The sequence below is a fragment of the Vombatus ursinus genome, unplaced genomic scaffold (genome assembly GCF_900497805.2).
Source record: "Vombatus ursinus unplaced genomic scaffold, bare-nosed wombat genome assembly UNPS02005860.1, whole genome shotgun sequence".
Classification (NCBI taxonomy): domain Eukaryota; kingdom Metazoa; phylum Chordata; class Mammalia; order Diprotodontia; family Vombatidae; genus Vombatus; species Vombatus ursinus.
This window is the reverse complement of record NW_020945638.1, coordinates 1-25,163: the sequence shown is the minus strand read 5'-3', so window position 1 is coordinate 25,163 and position 25,163 is coordinate 1. Positions and strand designations below refer to the sequence as shown.

The 25,163-nt window shown below is 37.5% G+C and overlaps 1 protein-coding gene across 1 annotated transcript; it reads left to right on the top strand.

The window, feature by feature from the left end:
• Nucleotides 1-329: 329 nt before the first annotated feature.
• Nucleotides 330-22,270, top strand: LOC114032895 (AP-4 complex subunit epsilon-1-like; the record flags this gene model as incomplete). Its single annotated transcript, XM_027848366.1, has 5 exons — nucleotides 330-511; nucleotides 7,606-7,677; nucleotides 14,639-14,762; nucleotides 19,907-19,980; nucleotides 22,149-22,270. Coding segments are annotated over exons 1-5 (542 nt in total), but the record flags the coding sequence as incomplete, so codon positions are not given.
• Nucleotides 22,271-25,163: the final 2,893 nt, after the last annotated feature.

Genomic DNA, 25,163 nt, shown 5'->3' with positions numbered 1-25,163 from the left:
TAGGTAAAGCAAACCTTACAGCACTATGTCAATGTTACTTTTCTGGTGGGGTGCTGAGGGGTTTTTGGGGGTGGGGTGGAGTGGGATGCTTTTATGGAGGTTTTCCCCAGAGCCTGGGTAGCAGCTCCCTGGGCACGCACGCCTGGTGTAACTCTCAACGCTCACACTTTCGCCAAGTCGGAAATTACGACTGGTGGAATTGTCGCTAGACTCTAGCGCCCCCCGGTGGCGGCCACGCGGCAATGTTCATGCTCACTTCGAAGGCCCGAATAAAGTTTCCTTCTTCAAATAAACAGGAAGTGCGTGCCAGGGCCGGGGCACTCTGGGCCTTCCGGGATGAGAAGGAAGCCGGGGGGCTGCGATGAGCGATATCGTGGAGAAGACCCTGACGGCGCTGCCTGGGCTCTTTCTACAGCACCAGGCGGCCGGCGGCTCCGGGGTGCCCAGGGTGTCCGTCTCCTCCCGGCTGGGCAGCCTCATCCGCAGCATCACCGCGCTCACGTCCAAGCACGTAGGTGGCCTAGGAGGGGAGGCGGGGCGAGGGGGCGGCTCCTCGGGCTCCCCCCTCAGCCGAGCCCTCCCCAGCACACCCCTCAGCCGGGCCGGAGCCCCCGAGCTCACCCTCAGCCGGGTCCCCCAGCCCCGGAAGCCCTCCCCACTTAGGGCCCGTCCGGGGCCCAGGCGCGCCAGGGACTCTCCTCAGCCTGTGCCCCCCTCCCCCGGGGTCCCCTCTCAGCCGGGGCAAGGCCTCCTGCTCGTGGGGTGGGGTCATGCTGGGCTGGGCTGGGAACGACCGGGGAGGAGGGAGGGCGGCCCCCGGCTTTGACTCAGGTGGAGGGGCAGCTCAGGAGGCTTTCGCCAGACTAGTGCCTGAAGCGTGTGAGGCCTCCCCTGGGGTTTTCCTGCCACAGTTTTTCCTCCTGCTCGAGTAACTTTAGACCCTGACTCCCCCCCCCCCCCCCCCCCCCAGCAGGGACTATTAGATTTTTTTTGGCCTTTATTTGCACCCACAGCGCTTAGTACTTAGTAGATACTTAATAAATGTTTATTGAATTGAATTAAATTCAACTGAAGCTGAGAAAGATCATGGGATTTGCAGATTGTAAGGGCTGAGAAAGAATCTGGTCTCGGGTCTCCCTGACTGCTAGTGACTGACTGATCCATCTCCTCTCTGGAAGTAGGAGTTTTCTCACATGAACTGCCAGAGACAAATTCACTTTGATCAATGTTTATTAAGGGTCCCCAAAGCTGAAAAAATGTCAAAATGCCTGCCCTAAAAGGGTTTAAGGTCTTCTGGAGATTGTGTGTGTGTGTGTGTGTATGTAAGTATTATTGACTTACAGAGCAATGGTTATTGATAATAATGGTTACTGATAATAATAGCTCTCATGTATATAACACTCTTAAGGTTTGCAAGAAATTTTAGGTGTCATCTCGTTCCTTGCAACAATCGGTGCTATACCTATTTTTACAGATGAGGAAACTGAAGTTTTTGAGGCATGCTTACCCCCAATTCCCCTCCCTCCCAAACTTTTCAACTTACTTGTGTATGTTGTCTTCTGGAATTAGATCTTAAGCTCTTTGAAGACAGGGACTGTCTTTTTCTCCCTCTTATTTGTATCCTTAGCTCTTAGCACAGCCCCTGGCATATAGTAAGCCTGTAATAAATGTTTATTGAATTGAACTGAACGGAGGCTGAGAAAGATCACGTGGCTTGCAAATAGTAAGAGTTTGAGACAGGTTTTGACTTTAGGTCTCTGATTCTTAAGTCCAGTACTCTTTATCCCCTGAATCCCTAGACACAAGATAGCCTATCATATGGGCTAAGGAGAGAAGGAAGGTGATCTTGGAAAGTTTGAGGAGGAAGAGATTGTTTTCATTTGGGAGGAGGCTGTAGATCAGGGAAGACTTCTTAGTAGAAGTGGCATCTTAGAAAGATCTCATTAGGAGAGAGGTGGCCGGGGTACCTTGAGGAATTTGAAAAAGATGAGAGATTTATAGGTATTGTGGCATAGTGGATGGAGTGCTAGACTTCCACTCAGGAAGACCTGGGTTTAAGTACTGTCTCAAATATATATTGACCCTGTGACCCTGGATAAATCAACTCCCAATGCTCCATGAAATTCCAAGACTAAATTGGAGAATAGCCTGATCTTTATTGGTACTTGAGAGTTCCTTACACCAGAGAAATCATGAATGTAGACCAAATAATGTAAGTGCATGCATACACACACACACACACACACGTAAACATGTACATATAATATATGTCTATATTTTATGTAAAATACAGTACATATAACCTCACTTGTGGTTCCAAGAAACTGTAGCATGTGCAACAAGCCACACTTTGGTAAAACTGTCTCTGCAGATGGGCTAACTGAGGGTAACTAACAGGCCTCAAACCTGTTAGTGAGTTAGGGGGATGTCACCCCCAAGTATGTGAAGACTTCTCCCTGTGGAATGGGCAGATGAGAACAATTTGTTCCAATAGCCATAAAGGCAACTGAAGCAGGTGCTGTGGAATGCTTAGAGCTTGGTCAGATATCAAAGATGCCAAGGTCATCTACTGCATCCTGGGCTATTGCCAGTCTTGATTTTTGTCTTGCCACTGGACTTGGATGATTATGGAAGAGAGAGTGAGGCTGACGACTTTCCATAACCCTACCTTGCTTAAAATCTATTTCATGGGCAAGTCAGAATATCACCCTTGTCATGTCATTGGTCCTCTTTGAAAACAAAGGACTAACAACGACATATAATAGCATTTGTAGAGTACTTTCAAGTTTGTAAAGTGCTGTACTGTACATATATGTACATATGTTTTCTCATTGGACACTTACTGTGAGGTGGATGTTATTATCCTCATTTTACAGATGGGGAAAATGATTCTGAGAGAGGTTAAGTGATTTACCTGAGGTCACACAGCTTGTAAGTGTCTGGGCAGAATTTGAACTCAGGTCTTCCTGACTCCAAATCAGTGATGCTTGCCCATTGCAATACCTAGCTGCCAAATGTATATAGAGCGTGGATCTTCCAGTGTTGTGAGTACCAAATGAGATAATGTATGCAAAGTACTTTGCAAATGAATACTATAAATATCAGCTATTATTATTTATTAGTAATCTTAGTATCATCTTAATTCATTAGAGTACAGATAGAAAATGTCCTTGCTGTCCTGCTGTTATTATTTTATGTGCATTGTTCTGTGGATCGTTGAGCAGGTGACTGGAGTAACTTTTTTGCAATTTGAATAAAAGTTTTGGAATGTAAGCTGATTTTTAGTTGACTGCAAGCTTCTTTGGTACAAATACAGTAACAGACAAGGTAACTTGTTATGCATTTCATCGTGTTTGCACATGATTATTATTTCTTCTGTTAGGTCTCTATATTTTGAAAGCTTTTTATTCCAGATAGCTTGGAGATTATTGGTATTTAGTATGGCTACATCTATTAAAATGTTATCCTTACATTTTTCCAGATCATTGTTATGTCTGGGGGATTGTAGGCAACAGCTTTGTATGTGCTGACATGCCAGTTCTAATACAGTGTATTTGAATTCTCACAGATATTTTGAGGTCTTTATTTGTGGTATTAAGATTTGTCATCTTTTAGTTTATGGAAGATAGTGGGCTTCTAATGTATAATTCTGCCCATCTGGTCATATCTCGCTAGGTATTTGGTAGGTATTAAAGCATTATGATTATGATTATTTCAGGACAAAGTTGGGGAACAGTTGATGGTTTCATTTCAGTGGAATTATATGTGGGAAGGTGGGGAGTAATGTCAAATGAGTCTGGAAGAATAGGCTGGAGCTAGATTCTGGAGGGCCTTAAATGCCGCATTAAGGAATATACCTTTTATTCTGTAAGAAGTAGGGAGCCAATGAACAGGAGAGTATCATGTCAGACTTTTGCATTAGGGATGTTGTTTTGGCAGCTGCATGAAAGTTGGGTTGGTGAGGAGAAACATAGGAACCAAGGATATCAGTTAGACTATTAAAATGCCTCAGGGTGAGAGGTGATGGGGATGTAAACTGTCACACATGTGGAGCACTTAGTTGAGGGATCTTTCAAGCCTTCCAGTGTCTTGTTAGGTATAAAGTGAAGGGATCTTATAGACACTTAAAATTTGCTGAGAAACAATCAACTCCAAAGCTCCTAAAAAGTGGTAAGTGTAATATATTTACTAAAGACTGCTAAGTGCCAAGTGCAACTTGTACAGGCATGAGTCAAGCCTTCAGGCATTTATAAGCTAAAAAATTATTTTGCCATTTCATTATTGAAGGAAAGCTGTCATTGAAGGAATGTTGTAGCAACTATAAAAAGGGAACCTTAGAAAAGACCTCAATTAGAAGGAGTCATACTGAAAATCATTATTTAAGGAGTTGATGTCTGTGGTAAATTACTATTTACTCAACTGTTTAATAAGATGTTATTTTGTCCTGACCCCTCTCAAAGTGGAGAAAATATATCCTTTTGCATTTGTTGCTAACAAAAAAGAGCAGACTATAAAGCAAAACATGACCTTAAGGGCTTTCTTCCAGCAAGAGTTTATATATGCATATATTATCCTTTACACATGTAACTACTGGTAACTGTATTAAGTTACTGACTGATGAGTATTAGGAAACAAAGCACAAAAGAGGGAGATACATTCTCACCAAAGGTATTTGGCATTGTTGTGGAAGTTCTATCTAATGCCCAAGTGGGATAGGGGTTCACTCAAGATGCACCATTTTATAGATCATATTGTGCTGATTGCATCAAGCCCCAAAATATTACAATGCCTCTTTAATTAGGTCCATGATTATTTGAAAGAGATTGGCATCTTATAATCCATATGGAAGGACCAAGTGAATGAAAAATGTATGTTATCTAGCTAGGCCATAGAGTTGAATGTCAGTTCATTGGATTAGTTACTTAGTGCGTATATGTATGATAATATTGGTATGAAAGAACTGGAAACTAAGGAGGTGCTATCAACTGAACAAAGTGTGGTATAGGAACATAATGAATTACTATCATGCTGTAAGAAAAGGTGAAAGAGGGCAGGTTCAGAGAAACTGAGGAAGCTTCATGTGAACCTATGGAGAGTGAAGGAGCAGAACCAGAACAATTTATAGTATAAAAACAACAAACTTTAGAAGACATGAGCTCTGATGAATCCAGTGATTGGCTATGATTTTGGAGGACTGAAGAAGGAGAATTTTACCCACCACCTGATAATGAGGTGATAGACTAAATGTACAGAATGAGAAACACATTGTTGAAGATGGCTGAAGTGGGAATTTGTTTTGCTTGACCATGCCTATTTGTTACAAGGGTTATTTATTTTTGAGGGAGTAGAAAAGTAGGTGGGCCAGAGAGAAAAATACATGTTTGTTAATCAAAGAAAAATTTTAATTAAAAAAGGATATTACTGGCAGGTAGACAATGAGTTGGGCCCAAAATTGAGAAGTAGGAAGAGTGAGGGGTAGGTTACTTTTTGGGAAATTGCATAGTGCTTTTAATTGTCCCAAACTATTCCACAGCACAGAACCTCAACATTTTTTTCTTTTATCACCAGTGTTCTTCCAGTGCAAATCTTAGAACCCCTCATCCTCCAAAGAATCAAAGTTACGAGTGACCCAAAGGACAGATAGTTAGGCTATAGTGTATCTTTAGCAATAATCTGTAGACAGGTGGCATAAAGGATATACAAGAAATATGTGATTGACACATGACATCTTAACTTTAGACCTGGAAGGAATGTTAGTGGTCAGGGTTCAGTTCTTTTATATTATAGATGAGAAAACTGAGATCCAGAGAAATTTAAATGAGTTTTCTCAACTCTTCTCTGGGTTCTCAACTCTTCTCTGGACTAAGCTTGATCATTAAAATTACATGGACTTTAAAAAAAATAAATTCTTCCATTTGACACTTATCTCCTCACGCCTGTATTCCTGAGGCATGTCCTCAAAGTACATATACTATATCAAGAGTTGAGAAAATGTAGCTCCTCCTCTTTGCAGACATAATGGTTATATACTCATAAACATTTTATTGATCTGCTTTTTTCCTCTTTGTTTTTTAATCTTTAAAAAATTTTTTTATAAGAAATAGTTCATTACGTGGAGTAGGAGGTAAGATGGGATATATAAAAAAAGACAAAAGGATTTGACAAAATTTAAGGTTTTTTTTTTAGAGTTCAGATTTAACAGTTCTGGAAAACATTTTGGAATTATTAAAGTTCTGAATCCATACATACTCTTTCTTCCAAGATCCTCTTACTAGACATATATCTAGAGGAGGTCAAAGAGAGAAAGACCCTACAAATACTAAAATATTCATTACTACACTTTTGTGGTATCAAAAGCTGGAAACAGTGGGTGCCCATCAATTGGGAATGGCTGAACAAATTTTGAAAGAGTATATGAATATTATGGACTGTTATTATGCAGAAAGTGATGATAAATATGAAGAATTCAAGAAATTCTCATAGAGTAAGTATAGAAAGACTTATGAATTGATGTGGAATGAAGTAAGCAGTACCAGTAGAACAATATATACATAACCACAATAATGTAAATGACAAAACTAAAAGGAAGCAGAGTAATTTTAATGACTGATTTGGATTTCAGAGGGCAATGGGACCTACCTCCTCCCTTCTGAGCTAAGGTAGTAGATAACACTTAGAAAATGTTTCATGTGCTATCAACTTGGGTCAGTAGGTTGGTTTTACTTCTGTGTTTTTCTTTGTTATAAGGAAGGATTCATTGCTAGAGGAGGATTTATATCCAGATATAACTGGTGTAAAAGCAAAAGATATCTGCAAAACTTATTTAAAACAGAAAATCTCTTACTCTGGATTTTCATTGTTTTTCTCTTGTCTTTCTTTAACTTCAGCAAGACATTTCAGTATTTATGTAGCAACATACCTGGAGGAGACAGGCAAAGGAAAGGAGTTCTTCCACTACTTTCCATCTTCCATTCTTTTATACTAACTTCATTTAAATTTGATAACAGTCATGAGGGGTCGTAGAAATTTGAGTGAAGACAGGAATGGTTTATTTGTGATGAAGCTTTTAGGCTATCCACTACTGAGTTTGATAGTGAAAGTAATATGAGGAGGGATAGTAATGCATGACCCATAGTATTCTTTGGTTGTAAAGTTGTCGTGTAATCCCTGAGATATCATGGGAACTGGATACTTTTGATGCCTTTAATCATATTGAATGCAAATAATCTGGTTAGTCGTAGTGCTATAAAACTTTAAATTTATCAAAATAACTGATTTGTAAAGTAGCATTTTAATTAATATTATTTATGATAATTTAAAAAGAACGTGATCCTGTGATTTAAAAGCCGCTAGATGGCACTGTGGACAGAGAATTGAGAAGACCTACATTCTAATGATACCTTAACTCTGGGCGAGTTACTTAATCTCTCAGTCTCAGTTTTCATATTTGTAAAATGAGAATAATTATAGTATCCCAGCTCATAGGGTTGTTGTGAGGAAGAAGTGAAATAACATGTAAAGTGCTTTGCCAACTTAAAATGCTATATAAATGCTAACTATTATTGTTATTAATATTTAATTATAATATGTTTATACTTTTTACAGGAGGAAGAGAAATTAATTCAGCAGGAACTGGCTAATCTAAAGGCAACTGTTTCTGCACCCGGTACCACATTGGTAAGTTTGAAAAGTTAATGCAAATAGGTTTTAATGTTCTTTTGTATTTGAGACTGTTGTTTGGTCATGTTAGAGAATAGAACAATATGTAGCATGTAGTTCACCAATTAGATGAACTCTATATGTGTTTATCAGTATGAGACATAGCAAGGGCACCATTGGAGCACTCTGGATGTCCACCAGTCATCCCTTGTTCTTTCCACGTGACTAGCCTCTGCTCTTCCTATCATAAATTCCTTGATGACATCTTTTATTCCTGTTCTTCTTTAGAATCCCTTGTTGGTTTTATGTTGTAGCTTGCTCACACCCACCATGCACCTTTCCGTTTGGTTCACTGCTACAGCAACGTGGGTAGAATGTTCATATTCAAAATATGGGACTTTGCTTTTCATGAGAGACTTGATTAATAAAAGAATTTTTCATTTTCCTGAAAGCAGTCCAGCTGGTTCTCTTTCTGTTCAACTTTGGGCCCAATTTATTGCCATCTGTACTGTCTGTCCTAGATACACTTACTGTTGGATAAACTCCATATTTGTCCTTCCAAATGCATCTTGTAATATAGCAGGTAGACATTTTTAGCATATATCTACCTGTTTTATGCTTCTTCTGATGCTCATTATGAGAGGAGCATTCAACAGGGTTCTTTCTGTTATATCTTCTAAGGACTCAGGAGCGTGGTGTAGTGGATAGAGCACTGAATTTGGTGTTAAGAAGACACGTTGCTTAACCTCTCTGTGTCTTAATTTCCACATCTTCTAAAATAAGGGGTTGGGCTTGGTCTAAATCTATTATCCTATGCATCTTGAATGATTTGTCATATGTGGATAGGAGATACTTTGTTATAAAAGAGCCTGTAGGGCAATATTTTGTTTTACAGAATCAATTGCTTTTTCATAACACACAAGCACAGTGGGATCATAAGTCCTCTAGATGTTTCAGTTAAAATATTATGAAAGCCTAGTTTTTCCCTACTAATACCTTCATCAAGGATGCCCTTGGTTTATATATAAGTGACTCTCATAAATATATCATATAGAAAGGAGAGTAGGCAGATAGGGCAGTAGTTAATGATACTCTCTTTTTCTCTTTTTAAAATATTTTATTTTTCTAGTTACATGTAAAAACAATTTTTAAAATTAAAAAAAATTTTTTTTTGAGTTCCAAATTTTCTGTTTCCCCTCTGCCCTCATTGAGAAAGCAGACAATTTGATATAGGTTATACATTTGCAGTTATACAAAACATATTTCCATATTAGTTGTGAAAGAAAACACAGACCAAAAAAAAAACCCCAAGAAAAATAAAGTTAAAAAAAGCATACTTTGATCTGTATTCATACTTCCGTTCTTTCTCTGGAGATGGATAGCATTTTTCATCATAAGTCCTTTGTAATTGTTTTGGCTCATTATATTGCTTGTAATAGCTAAGTCATTCACATTTTTTTTTATATAATATCTTTATGATATTGCTGTTTCTGTGTGCACCATTCTCTTGATTCAGCTCACTTCACTCTGCATCAGTTCACGTAAGTCTTTCTAGGTTTTTCTGAAAGCATCCTGCTTATTATTTCTTATGGCACATTAATATTCCATCACAGTTATATACCACAACTTGTTCAGGCATTCCCCAGTTGATGGGCATCCCCTTAATTTCTAATTCTTTGTCACCACAAAAAGAGCTGCTATGAGTATTTTTGCACATACAGGTGCTTTTCCTTTTATTTTTTTAAATCTCTTTGGGATATAAATTTAGTAGTGGTATTGCTAGGTAAAAGGGTATGTATGCAGTTTTATAGTCATTTGGGCATAGTTTCAAATTGCTCTCCAGAATGGTTACATTAGTTCACAGCTCCACCAAGAGTGCATTAGTGCCTCAATTTTCCCACATCCCCTCCAACATTGATCATTTACCTTTTCTGTCATATTAGCCAATCTGACAGGTGGTGCCTCAGAGTTGTTTTAATTAGCATTTCTCCAATATGGATTTTGAACATTTTTTCATATGACTGTAGATAGCTTTGATTTCTTCATGTGAAAACCATTTGTTAATATCCTTTGACCATGTATCAATTGGGGAATGACTTGTATTCTTATAAATTTGACAGTTCTCTATATATTTGAGAAATAAGGCCTTTATCAGAGAAACTTAATTTTTTCATTGTTATGTTTACTGTATACTTCCCACCATTCTATTTTCCCCCCTGTTATCTTTCTTTCTCTCTCTCTCTCTCTCTCTCTGTGCCCAGGCCCTCCTCAAAAGTGTTTTGCTTTTAACCACAGCCTTCCCCAATCCACCATCCCTTCTATCAGCCCCTCTTCCCGCATGCCCCTCCCCCCTTTATCTTACTCTCTTACTTCCCTATAGCATAAGATAAATTTTTATACCCAACTGAGTGTATGTTATTACCTCTTTGAGCTAATTCCGACGAAAGTAAGGTTCAGGTGATATCTGCCACTCCCCCATTTCTACTCCACTGTATAAGCTCTTTCATACTTCTTTTTTGTGAAATAATTTACCCCATTCTACTTCTGTCTTCCCCCTTCTCCCAGTGCATCCCTCTTTCTTACCCTTAATTTTATGTTTTTAGATATCATTCCATCATTGCCAAATCACACCTGTGCCCTCTGTCTACGTATATTCTCTTTAACTGCCTTAATAACGATGAAGTTCTTAGAAGTTACAAGTATCAAGTTTCCATGTAGGAATGTAAACAGTTTCACCTTATTGAATACGTTATGAGTTCTCTTTCCTGTTTACTTTTTTATGCTTCTTTAGTCTTATATTTTAAAGTCAAATTTTCTGTTCAATTCAGGTCTCTTCATCAGGAATGCTTGAAAGTCCTGTTTCATTAAATGTCTCTTTTTTTTGTCCTGAAGGATTATACTCAGTTTTGTTCCTTTGTTCAAGGCTTGTGATCCTTTAATGTAGATTTGTCTTGTGTTAGTCTGACTGTGGCTCCATGATATTGGAATTGTTTCTTTCTGGCTGCTTGCAATATTTTCTTCCTGACCTGGGAGTTCTGGAATTTGGCAGTAATATTGTGGGGAATTTTCATTTTGAGATCTCTTTTAGGAGGTAGTAGATTCTTAAAATTTCTATTTTACCCTATGATTTTAGGATATCAAGGTAGCTTCCTTGATAATTTCTTGAAATGTGATTTCTAGGTTCTTTTGTTGATCATGACTTTTGGGTAGTCCATTAATTTAAAAATTATCTCTCCTTGATCTATTTTCCAGGTCATTTGTTTTTCCATTGAGATATTTCACATTTTCTTCCATTTTTTTTATTCTTTTGATTTTGTTGTGTTGTTTCTTGATGTCTCATGGAATCATTAGCTTCACTTTCCCAGAACTGCTTTTTTATCTCCTTTTCCATTTGGCCAATTCTGCTTTTTGAGGAGTTCTTTTCTTCAGTGAATTTTTGTGCCTCTCTTACCATTTGGCCTATTCTGTTTTTTAAGGTGATATTTTCTTCAGTAAATTTTTGTACCTCCTTAATGAAGCTGTTGACTCTTTTTTCGTGATTTTTCTTGTGTCACTCATTTCTTTTCCCAGTTTTTCCTCTGCCTCTCTTATTTGACTTTGAAAATCTTTTTGAGTTCTTCCAGGAATTCTTTTTGGGCTTGAGACCAATTCACATTTTTCTTTGAGGCATTGGATTTAGCTGTTTTTGACTTCATTGTCTTCTGAGCTTATGTTTTAACTTTCCCTGTCACCATAGTAACTTTCTATGGTTGAGGGTTTTTATTTTGGTTTTTTTTTGGGTGGTTGTTGTTGTTTGCTTTTCCCCAGACTATTTCCCCCAGACTTTTAACTTTATGTTAACATTGTGCTCCACGTCTGGAGTATGATGGGCACTGTCCCAAGCTTATAGTTTTTCATGCTGCTGTTTGCAGAGATACTTCTGGGGGGGAGGGGTCTGTAAGTTTTTAGTACTTCCAAGGTGGTGTGATCTAAGTAGAGGTGTGATCACTTCTCTCTTGGCCTGTGCTGTGGTCTGTGAGCAACCAAAGACATTCTTTTCTACGCTAGAACTGTGATCAGGATCCCTGTTCACTTGTGGCAGCACACTCTAGTGTACTAGTGCTCCTCCTTGCTCTGGGACTATGATCCGAAACCTCGTATGGGGAGTGCCGTGGAGAGTACTGCACATAGTGCCCACAAAGGGTTCGCAGTAATCTCCTCCTGTTTGACCCCCTTACTGTCTGTGGGCTGAGAGCTTTGAAAGCTACTGCTGCTGATTCAGTCACCCCCAAGGCCTACTGTGACATGGCCTGCAGTTGGGGTTAAGTGATTTGCCTAGGGTCACACAGCTAGTAAGTATCATGTGTCTGAGGCCAGATTTGAAATCAGGTCCTCCTGACTCCAGGGCTGGTGCTTTATCCACTGTGCCACCTAGCTGCCCCCCTGTTTCTTCCTTTTTTTAAAACTATTTTCTGATCTTACCTCAGAAGAGTTGATGGTTTGATTACAAAGAAAGCTGACTCAGAGATAACTCCTATAGCAAAAGTGAGTCTTCATCCCGGTTAAAATATCATCTGTTTTATACTTTATGGTATCATTGGGTATTTGCCACATACACCATGTATGTTTCTTTCTTGAAGAAAGTATTCATGGTATGGTGGCATGAGACTTTGGTATAACTTACCAATCTCTGGGCTCTTTCCTTCTTTCTTATTGGACCTTGCTGTCCCAGATAGTTCTGTCATCCATACTTTTTTCCCACCTTTGCACTGAAGTCACCAAGTATCCGAGTGCATGTTGATTTGATTTGGAGGCTCTTATTCCTAGAATTCCTCAACCTCTTCATCCTCAGCAACCGGTGTTCTTACATAAACTGCAGTTATTTTCTTTTCTTTTTTTTTTTAAAGATTGAAAATTTGCTTTTTATTTCAAAATCATAAATAATGGAAGCATTGTTCAGACCATTTCCTAGACATATTATTTTTCAGTAACTTAGGATGTTAAAGATTTTATCTCTGAAGGTCTGTAAACAGCCCAAGATGATATTGAGATCTTGACTGGCAGGTGTGGCCTCTTCAATTTGTAGAGCATTAGAAATTCACAGTGAAAGAGCATATTTTTCTGACATGTTTTACAGATAGTAGAAGTATATTTTTAGCAGCATCAAATAGGACAACTTGTTTCACATCTCCAGTTTTACATAAATGCAGCAAGTATGTCAACTCACATTTAAAGAGAAGGGGAAAACAAAACAAAAGAAAAACCAAAACTCAGTGGCACTCCTTATCCATGGAAATTTTACATAAAAGTTTACTAATGTCCATGTTATCAAATTTTCTACAGATGTCTTTAAATTATTTTTGCAGATACAGTGGAGACAGTCTACATTTGAAACACTTTTACAAAGGATTCAGTAAACAACAATAAATACCATTTTCCCTTTTCAAAATAAAAAGTACATTTGCAGGGGAGGGAGGAGGGCTAACTTCTCCACTATATTTTTAGTATGTTTTGAAAGGATTAAAAACCATGGAAAGTATATTTATTACATACTAGGCCCTAACTACACATTTTTTAACCTAGTTATCAAAGACAAACAAAATGGATTTCAATTAAATTGCTCAAATTTAGTGAGAGCAGGTGCCTGTGTGGCAGGTGGACAATATTAAAAATTTCTTTAAAAAATTAGCAATTTCATTAAATAAAAAACAAGAACAACCAACTGCTGTTTCCCTTAAATATTAAGTTGAAGCCTGATATGTGCTGCCATGTCCTGTATACCCAAGCAACTGCAGTTATTTTCATGGTGGCCTTTTTGCATATATTTATCATCAATATTGAAATATGCAATGACAAAATATCTCATGAAATAATGTTTCCTGTTGTCTCTGTGCATCCAGTAAAACCTCTTTCATCAACTTCTTGGCCTCTCAAAGGAATGTCTGTGAGCCATCCTTCCATTTAGCTGCTATGTCCTTCTGCTTTAATTTATAGCAAGAATGTCAAGATTGATATGCTTTAGCTCCTCTAATAATATGTCTACTCTTTGGCCATTGGTCAAATATTTTATATTTAAAGTACCAACTGTCAAAAGTTTATTGATAGTCTAAAAGTTCTGTGATTCTTCACATTTTTTTTCTCCTTTCCTGCCCCTCTGTCAGTGTCCCTGCGAAAGCAGAAAGAGACTGTTCAGGCCTGAGCCATTTTTTGTTTTTATTTGTTTTTTTGGGTGGCCATACTCAGAATTAATCACCAGGTGCCTGTCTGTCATTAGCTAGTTTGGAAGTTGGAAAACAGAGTCAGTCTATTACAGGGGCCACTCTAATCCCTTCCAACATTGTAGATACTACGAAAGCTTGTGTTCTGGTGGTAGAGCCTTTGAGACCCCAAGGTCACCATGCCATGATGGAGCATTGGGGTAGGATTTGGTGGAGGACAAACTAGAATACAATTTTATTAATTTGCAGTGAGAAATGTAGCTGTTGAATTGATTAAATGCTTGCCAGCTGTCAGAAGACTTTTCAATAGGAAAATTAACTTAAAATATACATTAAGGGAAAGGCTTTTTGGAAGGATAGAACTTAGTAGTAGGCAAGCCACCTGGGCACAATACATTGGAAGGTGTGTGTGTGTGTGGGGGGGGCATATGTGGGCTCATACCCAAGTATATTTTAATACTTTTTTTTATAAATGCACCTATTTTAATGTCAGAATTTTTGAACATTTTAAAAACGTGGCTTTGTGTAATGAGAATTTTTATTCTGCAGTCAGCTAGTCACAGTTATAGCTTATACACTTTAATATTGCCATACTGCTTTAATAAAACATTGTATCATCAATCAAATTCTTATACATATGACATACATGGTTAGCCTGTAACATAGGTCTTGGTCCTGTGTCTGACACCATCATTCTGAGTGACTTTATTGTAGATTGGTCATAAAAGAACATTATAAGATCCATTTTATATATATATATTAACATTTAATTTTTTTTTCAGAGACTGATGAAGGAATGTATGGTGAGACTTATATATTGTGAAATGCTTGGGTATGAATCTTCCTTTGGCTATATACATGCTATCAAATTGGCTCAACAAGGAAATCTCTTGGAGAAGAGAGTTGGTATGTTAGTAAAATTTCTGTCTTTTAATATTGTCTTTGAATCTGTGGCCATCATGTCCATTGAATTAAAGCAGACATGGTTTATGTTTTTATTAGAGCTGAATACACTGCAGTCTATAGACTGCTTAACAACAGTTCACGTTCACACAGTGCTGTAGAGTTTAAAGAATTTTATATACAGTATCTCATTTGATCTTCACCAGGTATGATGTGTAGGTGCTATTATTATACCCATTTTATGATGGAGGAAACTGACATTTACATTGCTGAACATTTGTGTTAATGTTATTTCTGTGTTGTTTAAGATTTTTACTGGTGAATGGTTGGACAAAGCTATAGCTGCCATGGTTATCAAATTTGTAGATGATAAAGTTAGGTTAGAGAGATAGCTCATGTTGGATGACAGAGTTGGGATCCGAAAGGTTTTGATAGTCTAGAATATTGGGCCAAATCTCCTAAGATAAAATTTAATAGGGCTGAATGTCTTACACTTGGTTTAAAACAAAATCAAGCTCAGTATAAGAAAATGGTGATATGGCAGCAACAAAAATTAATATGCTCTTAGGCTTTAATTAGAAAGGCATAAAATATAAGACAAGGGAGGTAATAATATTGCTATATTCTGCCCTGGTCAGATAACACCTGATGTGTCATGTTCAGTTCTGGGTGCTATATTTGAGGAAGGATATTGATAAGTGGGAGAATAGCCAGAATGGTGAAGGGCCTCAGCATCATGCCATATGAGCATAGGAACTAGAGTGTTTTGCCTGGAAAAGAGAAGACTTATGGGATAATAATAATTGGCTTCAGGTATTTGAAGGGTTATCATGTTGCCAGAGGCTTAGATTTGTTCCTTGTGGCCCCAGAAAGCAGAGCTAGGACAATGGAAAGTTGTAAAGAGTCAGATTTAGGCTTGATGTAAGGAAAAGCTTCCTAATAATTAAAATTATCCAAGCACGGCTTGGACTGCTTCAGGAGATAAATATGTTTTACTTCATTGGTGGTCTTCAGGCAAAGATTGGAAAATCGTTTTTCAGGTATGTTGTAGAAGGGATTCTTTTTTAGGCATGAGATAGTAGTGACTGTCATGGGAAGGCAATGGAAAGAGCACTGGCTTTGGCATCAGAGAATCTGAGGTCAAATACTGATTGCCATTTACTCCTGTGTAACTTTGGATGAATCACTTAATTTCTCTGGGCCTCAGTTTCCTTGATTGTAAAATAAGGGGGTTGGACTAGATCAGGGGTTCTTCACCTTTTTTTGTCACAGACTGCTTAGCATCCCAGTGAAGCTTATAAACTTCTCAGAATAATGTTTATCAAGACATAAAATAAATAGGATTACAAAGGAAACCAATCATATTGAAATACATATCAGAATATTACTGATATCAGAATATTAGAAATACTTACCAGAATATTAAAAAACATGTTCATGGATCCCAGGTTAAGATTCCCTCAACTAGATAATTTTTTAAGATCCCTTCTAGCTATAAATGTATGGTCTTATGGTTGCTGAGGGCCTTTTAAACTTGGAAATTCTGTGATTCTGAAGAAGGGCGTTTGAATTCATTTTTAAAGGATGGGTAGCAAACTCAACTGGCACAGGGAATGGAGGACATTTCAAGTACTGTCTCTGCCACTTACTACCTGTGTGACCTTGGGTGAATCACTTAACTTCTCTGGGCCTCAGTTTCTTTGCCTGTAAGGTGAAGGGGTTGGGAACAGCAATAGGGAACACTGAGCAAAAGTACAGAAGTGTGAAACTGTTTTTGGAGGATAGAGAGTTGCAAAGTTTGATTAGGTTATAAAGTTCTTGATGGGGAATAGTATGAGATAAGGCAAGTAAAGGAAGGTAGTGCCATACTTTATAATGTCTTGAATGCTAGACCTAAGAATTTGAACTTACTTGGGAAGCATTGAAGAGCCTTGAACATTGGAGAGATACGACCATATCTGGGTATAAAGAAGATGAATCTGGGAGTGACTATATAATAGATGGGGCAGAGTATGGAAGTGGGAAGAACTGTTAGGAGATTATTTCAGTAGTGTAGTTGTGTGTTTCTGAAGATCTTTACTAAGATGGTGGCACTGAGACTAAAGAAGAGGGACAGGATGCAAAAGATATTGCAGAGGTACCAACAGAACTTAGTAACTCATTAAATATGAGAGGTGAAGAAAATGAATATGGAAACCTGAGGTGAGTAATATTGGTGCCACTGTTAGAAATAGTGATGTAGAAGGGGGAACAGATTTAAAGTGAAAGATAATAAAGTTGGTCTTGGACATTTTGATTTTGAGGTGAGGATATAGACAAATTGGGTTGTAGTGGGCTTGAAGAGGATCAGGACTGATCAGAATAAGGATGAAGTCTCTAGAGGAGGCAGTATGGATTTGCAGTTTACATAGAAAATTGTGAAACGGGTTGCCTGGGATTGGGGAGGTAGAGTGAAGTGGTATTATAATACTATGGTGAAGGGGTCACTTAATTAATCTTAAACAATAGAAGAATTTGATAACTTTGCCTGCTCCAAAGTTCTAATATTGCTTGCTGTCTTTGTATGTCTTCTTTCTTCATATTGCAAAATTTTTTCAGGGCCTCTTTCCGGGCAGTGCCCATCACAGTGTCTTGGACATAGTAGGTACTTGATAAATAATTGTTAATGATTGACTTACAGTTATTGTGCATAGTTCTGGCTGTGATCTGTCTCTTGGTCTTCAGTGTAACTTCATGGCATGTGACTGAGGTACTTTTCCTTAAGAAACAAGTTTCCATTGGCTACTAGAAAGAGAGATAGTTGGAGGTACCATATCACTTACTCCTATCTGCTTACTAATGGAAAGAAATGTATAGTCCATGGAGCAGTTACGTAATAAACACCCAATTGCCTCTTCCCCTCAGCTGAGATATAGCAGGGTTTCTCTGCCTTCACTTATTGACCTCATTTCATCACAAGACTTACATTGGTGGGGTGGGCGGGGTGGTGTTCAAGTTGAGCTGAGGTGAGTTTTCAATCAGTCTGAAAAGACCTGAGCTCTGCTTCATAGGCTGTCTTAGGGAGAGCCTTTCTGACCTTCATTTCCCACCTGGCTGCTCATCTGGACTCTAGCAACTCATTTTCCTGCAAGATTTAATGAGCTCTGAAGCTGTCACCTTTTCAGTACCCTTTGCCTCTTGTGCCTCTCTCTCCCTCTGATGGGAGAGATTGGGGTGGACTTCAGAGAGCCTCTCCCAGATCCTGTGTTTAAGGAAGGGACCTCGAGAAGTCAGCTTATCATTTCCTACCTGGCTGCAGGATTTCATGCCCTTAGCTGGGTGCTCTCCTTCCTTTCTCTTCTCCACCGCTTGCTTTTCAGCTTCTTTTTATGTGTTGTCTTTCCCCATTAGATTGTGACCTTTTTGAGGGCAGGGAGTGATTTTTGCCTTTCTTTGTGTCCTCAGTGGTTAGCACAGTACCTGGCTCATAGAAGGCACTTAATAAATATTTATTAAGTGACTGCTTCTTGCAGTTCCACTACCCCTCTTTCCTGGCATCCCTGGAGTCTCCACCTCTGCTAGTCTTTTTTCATTTCAGGGGTGATGCTGCCTATCTTGTAGATACAGCTTTTAGCTTATAATGAGATCGGGGTGTCTGCTATGTCTAAGTCTGTTCTTCTTTGGCTTGGGATAGTCAGTAAGAGTGGCAGATAATTGCAAGATGAGGACAACCTTGGGGTCCTCCATCTGCAGAGCTGAAGTATGATAAGGGATGAAGTGCACCTTGTCAGTGGGGCAGTCTGGTAACCAGTCCATGTAGGAAGAATAGCAGAAATAAAATAGTGTGAGACATCCACATTCATAGGATCACAGATTAGAGATGGAAGGGACCTTTAGAGGCCATCAAGCCCAAGTCCTTCATGTTACAGATGAAGAATGATGGCAGTGTGGTTTAGTAGAAAGGATTGATGAGTTTGAAGTTAGATGCATCTTGGCTCTGCCACCTACTGCTTGTGAGGCACTGGCTTCTCTTTAGTTTCCTCATCTGTAAAACGAGTGCTTGGATTGGATGACCAACCTTCTAAATCCCTTCCAAATCCATGTCTATGTTCCTTTGATCTCTGAGGGATTTAATAAGGTATATCTGTATGTTAAGTAGCAGGCCCTGGAATCAAACTGAGGTCTTTGGTTTCTAAATCCAGCCTACTTTCTACCATGCCATGCTCCCTCTTGGAATATTTTGGTAGAATTGTTTTGTTTTACCTATTCAGTTTTTGAGTTCTGTAAGTTAAGAATTTGAGTAACATCATGCAGCTTGCCCAACAATGCAACTGTACAATTCCTTCAGCAATTTTTTTTTTTTTTTTAAAGGCAATTGAGGTGAAGTGACTTGCCCAGGGTCACACAGCTAGTAAGTGTCAAGTGTTTGGTCTGAGGCCAGATTTGAACTCAGGTCCTCCTGACTTCAGGGCCGGTGCTCTATCCACTGCGCCACCTAGCTGCCCCCTAGCAATTTCAACAAAATTTTATTAGTTCGTACCTAACCATTTTTTATGTGGACTATTTTGCATGAAAGTACAGAAATTTTCTAAAAAATAGCTATAATGACATATAAGGTTTGGATACTTTTAAAAAACTTTTCAAAAAGGTTTTGGAAATCTGAAAAACCATTAAATTTTAGGCCTCTTTTTCAGATACATGCTGTAATTATGGATTACATAATTGTCAAAGACAAGCCAGTTAGAATATAGTAGAAAGACCACTAGGTTTGTAGTCAGAGAACCAGAGTTTGAGTCCTAGCCCCAGCACATACTAGCTGTCTGACCTTGGACAAATACTTGAACCTCACTGGCCCTCAGTTTCCTTGTGTATAAGATGGGGATAATAATACTGTCCTAGTTCATCAAGTTGTGAGCAAGTGTTTTGTAAATCTTAAAAGTGCTTTGTAAATGTGAGCTATTATTATAAGAAGAATCTGTAATCATTTACCTCATTTTGACAATAATATTCTTTGGATCTTAGAAAAATGTATAATCTGTTTTCCTATTTGACCCCTAACTTGTATCACTAATGCTTGAAGTTTGGTATACATTGCTTTATGTAACCATTTTGATTTATTTTTGGAAAGTAGTGATGAAGGGATTTTTTTTCCTTATTGTCTTTTGTAGGTTATTTGGCAGTTTCTTTATTTCTACATGAAAACCATGAATTGTTGCTTCTCCTTGTGAATACGGTTGTAAAGGTACTATTTATATAGCCAGTTTGGGAAATATCATTATGATTTTAATCTTTAGAAAGTACTTGAGATTTCTCCTGTTGGCTTTTTGAATGAAGATCATTTTAGAAGAAGTGGAGCAGTAAGGGGTAGTCCTCATTTGCCAATTACTGGATTCTATCCATACTATAATTCCCCACTTGCTTTTGACTGAAAAAGGGCACTGTTTGAAAGGAAATAGGTAGAAACAACACCACTATCACCATCCCTAGTACAGAATTAATAAGTACTTCCGTGTTCTAGAGACTGGAAGAGCTAGTCTATATTTTTTTTTAAACAGGAAAGATGTTGGAGACTGTTCTGCCATGGTAATATCTGATAGAAATGGCAGCAAATTTTCTGTTGTCTATTTTAATAGAGAAAAGAAAATAATGGGGTAATTGAAATCCCTTTATTTTAGCAAATAGTTACCACTTTCCACCCTCTAAACCTTTATTCCCCCCAAATTGCTGCTAATTCATAATTGATTGTTTTGAATTTTCTCTCCGTATCTTTCTTGTGTATATCTTTTGATGGATATATTAATGAGCAGTGAGTAGGAGATAAAACAGAAGGCCTTAGAAAATCTAGAAGCTCTTTAACCAGCTTCTGAGTACTTGAGGGCTATTTTGCTATATTTTACAATTCTTATTAAGGTAGACTTGAGGGCCTCCAGGCTATATCTAGCGTAATGGTATATTTGAGTTGGTTAGTAAAGCCTCAGGAGTAGGTAGATAGTTCTGTTTCAACTCCTCTTTCATAGAGTGCTAATTGTAAAATATAACTTTTTTTTGATGAAAGTTCTTTTTTTATCCAACCTGTGGATTATCTCTGTCCTACTTCCAGCTGCTGTCTGTCTTTTGGCCATTTGAAATTTCATTAACATATGTATCAAGAGATAGGCAGGAGAAGTTTATAGAGACTGTTTAAAAAATTTGCAGTACTTCCTTTTTTAATCCCTATCCCACATGTCACTTAAAATATATATGTAGTATTGTCCTAAGGATAAACACTACCCCTGCAATGTAAAATTACCATGCATTTTAGGTTTAGAATTTGGAAAGAACAAAACAGATCATAATTCTCTAGTGAATATTGTGTTTAGTCTGGAAACTAAACGATCAAAATGTTAAGGACAATTCATGACAACGCTAGTGTACAACTCTGGAATCTCACTGCCTTAACATTTAACATTAATTTTAATTTTTTTCTGAATTCTTCCACATTTTTTCCAGATATTCTATATGCTAGAAATAGATTTTTAAAAGTTTATAATCTAGGTAATACTATGAATCAAAGTCTGACAAATTAAATTATTGAGTGGAAAAGAAAGTAGTAAAATAGTTTTTGCCTTTGATCTAGTAAATTACTTAGTATAATGTCTCCCTTCCTAAACCCCTGAGGGGGCCAGAGAGTTATTACAAAGGGACCTTCAAGTGCCTATGCTGATAAAGCACATTTTGTTCTTCATTTGGGTCCTCCAAACTATAAAACCTAAAAAAAATAAAGAGATTTTCTGTTGAAAGTTATATGTTATTGATTTTTTATTTTTTTCTAATAGGAAGTTTTTTTTTAGACCTTTGGAATGAAAACTTTTTTTTTTTAGCTAGGTCACTTCTATTTAAGTTCACAGTCTGAGTTGTTAACTCAGGTTTCAAGAGGTGTCAAATTTGTTTTTTCATCAATGGCATAAACATTTATTTAAAAATTACTGAATATATATAGTAGCTTTTCATTAGCATTTATTTTCTCATTCAGCAGATACTAATTGTACAACCCTTATTATATGAGGGGTCTGCAAATTTTTTGACCTTAAAAAAGGTTCTCTTACTTAAAAAGATTATCAACTACAAGCGTAGTCAAAAAACACTACGTTGATCAGTATGGGAAGGGAAGTACAATTTCATTTTCTTTCCACTGTTTGTATTCTAATTTATGTTTTGACTTTGTTAAGGCAAATTAAATGGGAATTTCCTGTATAAACTACTAGTAAACTTGCATGAAATGAATGAATCGTGAATTGATACCAGTCAACAGAAAAACAGTAAAATTATAGAATTCACAGTACTTTTGAACTAAGCTTCATTAAAAACTTAACCCATGGAGTGTCCAAATGTGCAACAATTGTAATTTTCTTTGATTAATAATCTTGATAGGACTTGCAGAGCACAAACTTGGTGGAAGTATGCATGGCGCTTACCATCGTCAGTCAGATCTTTCCTCGAGAAATGATTCCTGCTGTTCTTCCACTTATAGAGGACAAGTTACAACATTCTAAGTAAGTCAATCCATTGTTTAGATACTTCGCTAAAATAAGTTTCAAAAGATTGAACTTGAATGTTTGTCATGGCTGTAACTTAAAGTGGTGTCGATGCTAGAGGATGCACTGTAATAAGAGCTTCATAGATTCTGTAAGGGTTTGGCAGTGAATGTGGTTGATGCCAAAGTCACCAAACAAATGTAGAAATTTTCCAAAGCACAGTCTTTTATCTTAAATGAGAAGCAGAGGGGATAGTACCTACCCTTTCTGCCTCAAAAAATTATATGGAAGCTAAGTTGAAAAAATGGAAAAGATTTTTAAAAAGTGTAAGTATAATAAAAATGAAGGGTGATATTATTTTGAAGATGCCTTATTTTATATCAAAGCTACATCCCCATTCCAAGAGATACGTGAGAGTAAACATTAGCACATGGTCTTTTACTATTCTTCCGTTCTCTTATGTGTCCTTAACTCAAACTTTCTACTTGAACCTTTCCTTCTGAGATCAAGATTTTATTTTATTCTTTTTTTTTTTTTTTTGTGCTGGGCTAGGCCTCTCAACCTATTAACTTTCCCTAAGTTTGGAAACACTTCTCATTTATGGTACATTTTTCTTATTTCTAAAGTAACTTTCCTTAATAGCATCTAAGAGCTTTCAGTTTTCCATCACATCTTTGTTAATGAATTTTTGTGGTTATTAAGACCATATTTCTTTATCTTTTATGCTTCTTGAAGTGATGCTTCCCAGTGTTTCTCTCCCTTATAGCTTATGCCTTTGAGACAAATCTTGGAAAGTGAATCTTCTCAGCCAAAAGACTGTCTGCTACTGAGGTTCCCTACCTTAAATGCCTTATTTTTAATTTGCATAAAATTAATAATTTTATCTTACCAACACTTAGAATAGTATTAACCATTTATACTAGTGGTGTTACACATCATCTTTAATGGTGTTAAAAGATTATTTTAAACCTGTAAGAGTGTGCCAGTGTCAGGTTTGTAATTATATCAGAGCACAGAGTGAAGAAGTTTAATTAACATAAGGAGCATCATTTACTTTTCTTTGGTAATTGTAGATTACCTTGATCATAACAGCATATGATTGTTCCTTAAAAAAGTATTAAAGTGGCCAGGATGATTGATTTATGTATGGTACACCTCAAAAAGTTGAGAAATGAAAGGTCCGTACATTTTTAATTGATATTTGTCATCTTCCCATTGTGATTCATCCTGTCTTACTCCTATTCCCTATCTACTACTTGTTGAACTTTGGAAAGTATCATTGTTGCAAAAGTCATTGCTTATTCCTCTGGAGCTAGAGAAATTGGGAAGGAAGCCAGAGGAAGCCAGAAGGTTACCCAAGGAAGATTTAAGACAAGGTTGGGACTAGTTGTTCTATGTCCACAGCAAAGTTTCGCCAACTCGGAACAAGGATTAGAATCAAGGACTTCTGACTCTCCATCTGATGCTCTCAGTTTGGGTTGTGCTTTCAACTGTGGCAAGAACTTTGTAATTACTTCCATTCCCTATTACTATTAAAACACTAATACAGAATACCCTAACAGTCCTGGGGGAGTCTAAGCCTAATCTGCTTCTCTTTTCATAGAAAAAGAATTATATAAGTGCCAGAAAAAAAATACTAGGGGTATCAGAAATAGGACTAACATTTTTTTTTGATCCTTTCCATTCTAACCCTAATTACCCTTTTTTGATCTGTTGTTCCTTCACCATAAACCTCCTACCAGCTGTCCTCTTCCCATTGCCTAAGGTTGTTACTATTTCAGAAAATATAAGGTACACAACTAGGCTTAGAACACCAACTCTAGTTTCCCAGTAGACTGTAAATGCCTTGAGGGTGAGGACAGTCTCATTTTTGTCCCTGTATTTCCAGCATTCAACATAGTGCTTTTTACATTCTTAAAATGTCTCAGATTGATGAATTGAATTTCTTAAGGCATCATGGGGTAGAAAAGAAGGTTCTAGAGAAAAATCTTTCTGTCTTGACTATCCCTGCTTTCCTTTTCAAATCTTAATAAATTCAGAAGCAAAATGGAATATTTAGTTACCCAGCTGTCACAATGGATATGCCAGAAGGAAGTTTTGATTTCAAAATAAGAGCTTCTACTTTGAGCTTCAATTTTTGGTTTAGAAATAGTCTTTCTTTTTTCAGCCTCTTTCACAGTTCTGCCTCTACTTTTATTTTCTTTTACTCCACAATACCTAATATAGCTTTCTTTTCTTGACTTCCTTATCCCTGCCCATTACTCAGATGGGAGCTGAAATTTAAAAGTCAAACAGCTGGTAGATGAGAATCAGGATAAGCAGTAGCAGCAGTTTTTGGCTCTGTTGAGAGCCTTAGTCAGTACTCACTGTCTAATTATAAGATGGGTCAGCACCTTCTTGTTCCCAGAAGATAAGGCCAGGAGTATACCAGGTATCTTAACAGGTAATCCAGCTGGGCAGTTTTGTCAGAATACAAATTGCCTTATTTTACACAAAAATGCTGGCAGATTTTATTAATTCTGCTGTTTTAGCCTATTGGTCAAGATAAAAAATCTAGATGTCACAGAGGGCTGAGGGAAGAATTGTGCTTTAGTCTCTTGAGTTAGAGTTTGTTTCTTAGAGTTGAGGCTTACATTTTTTGCCTCTTTAAATTTATCTGAATGAATTGATTTTGTGTCTTTACCTTTTGAAAACGTTTTTTCTAATAATGTTGGTTCTAATATTAATTAATATGACCTCAAATTTAGGATTGAGGACCAGATCTGTTGTCCAAGGCTGGTCTCTCAGTCACGGTATAAGAAAGTTACTGCTTTTTTTCCCCACCTATATCACATGAGAGGAAGAATTTTGTGCTGTTGGGGTGCGGTGCTTTAGAATAGAGAGGCAGCCTGGCATAGGGGCAACTAATGTG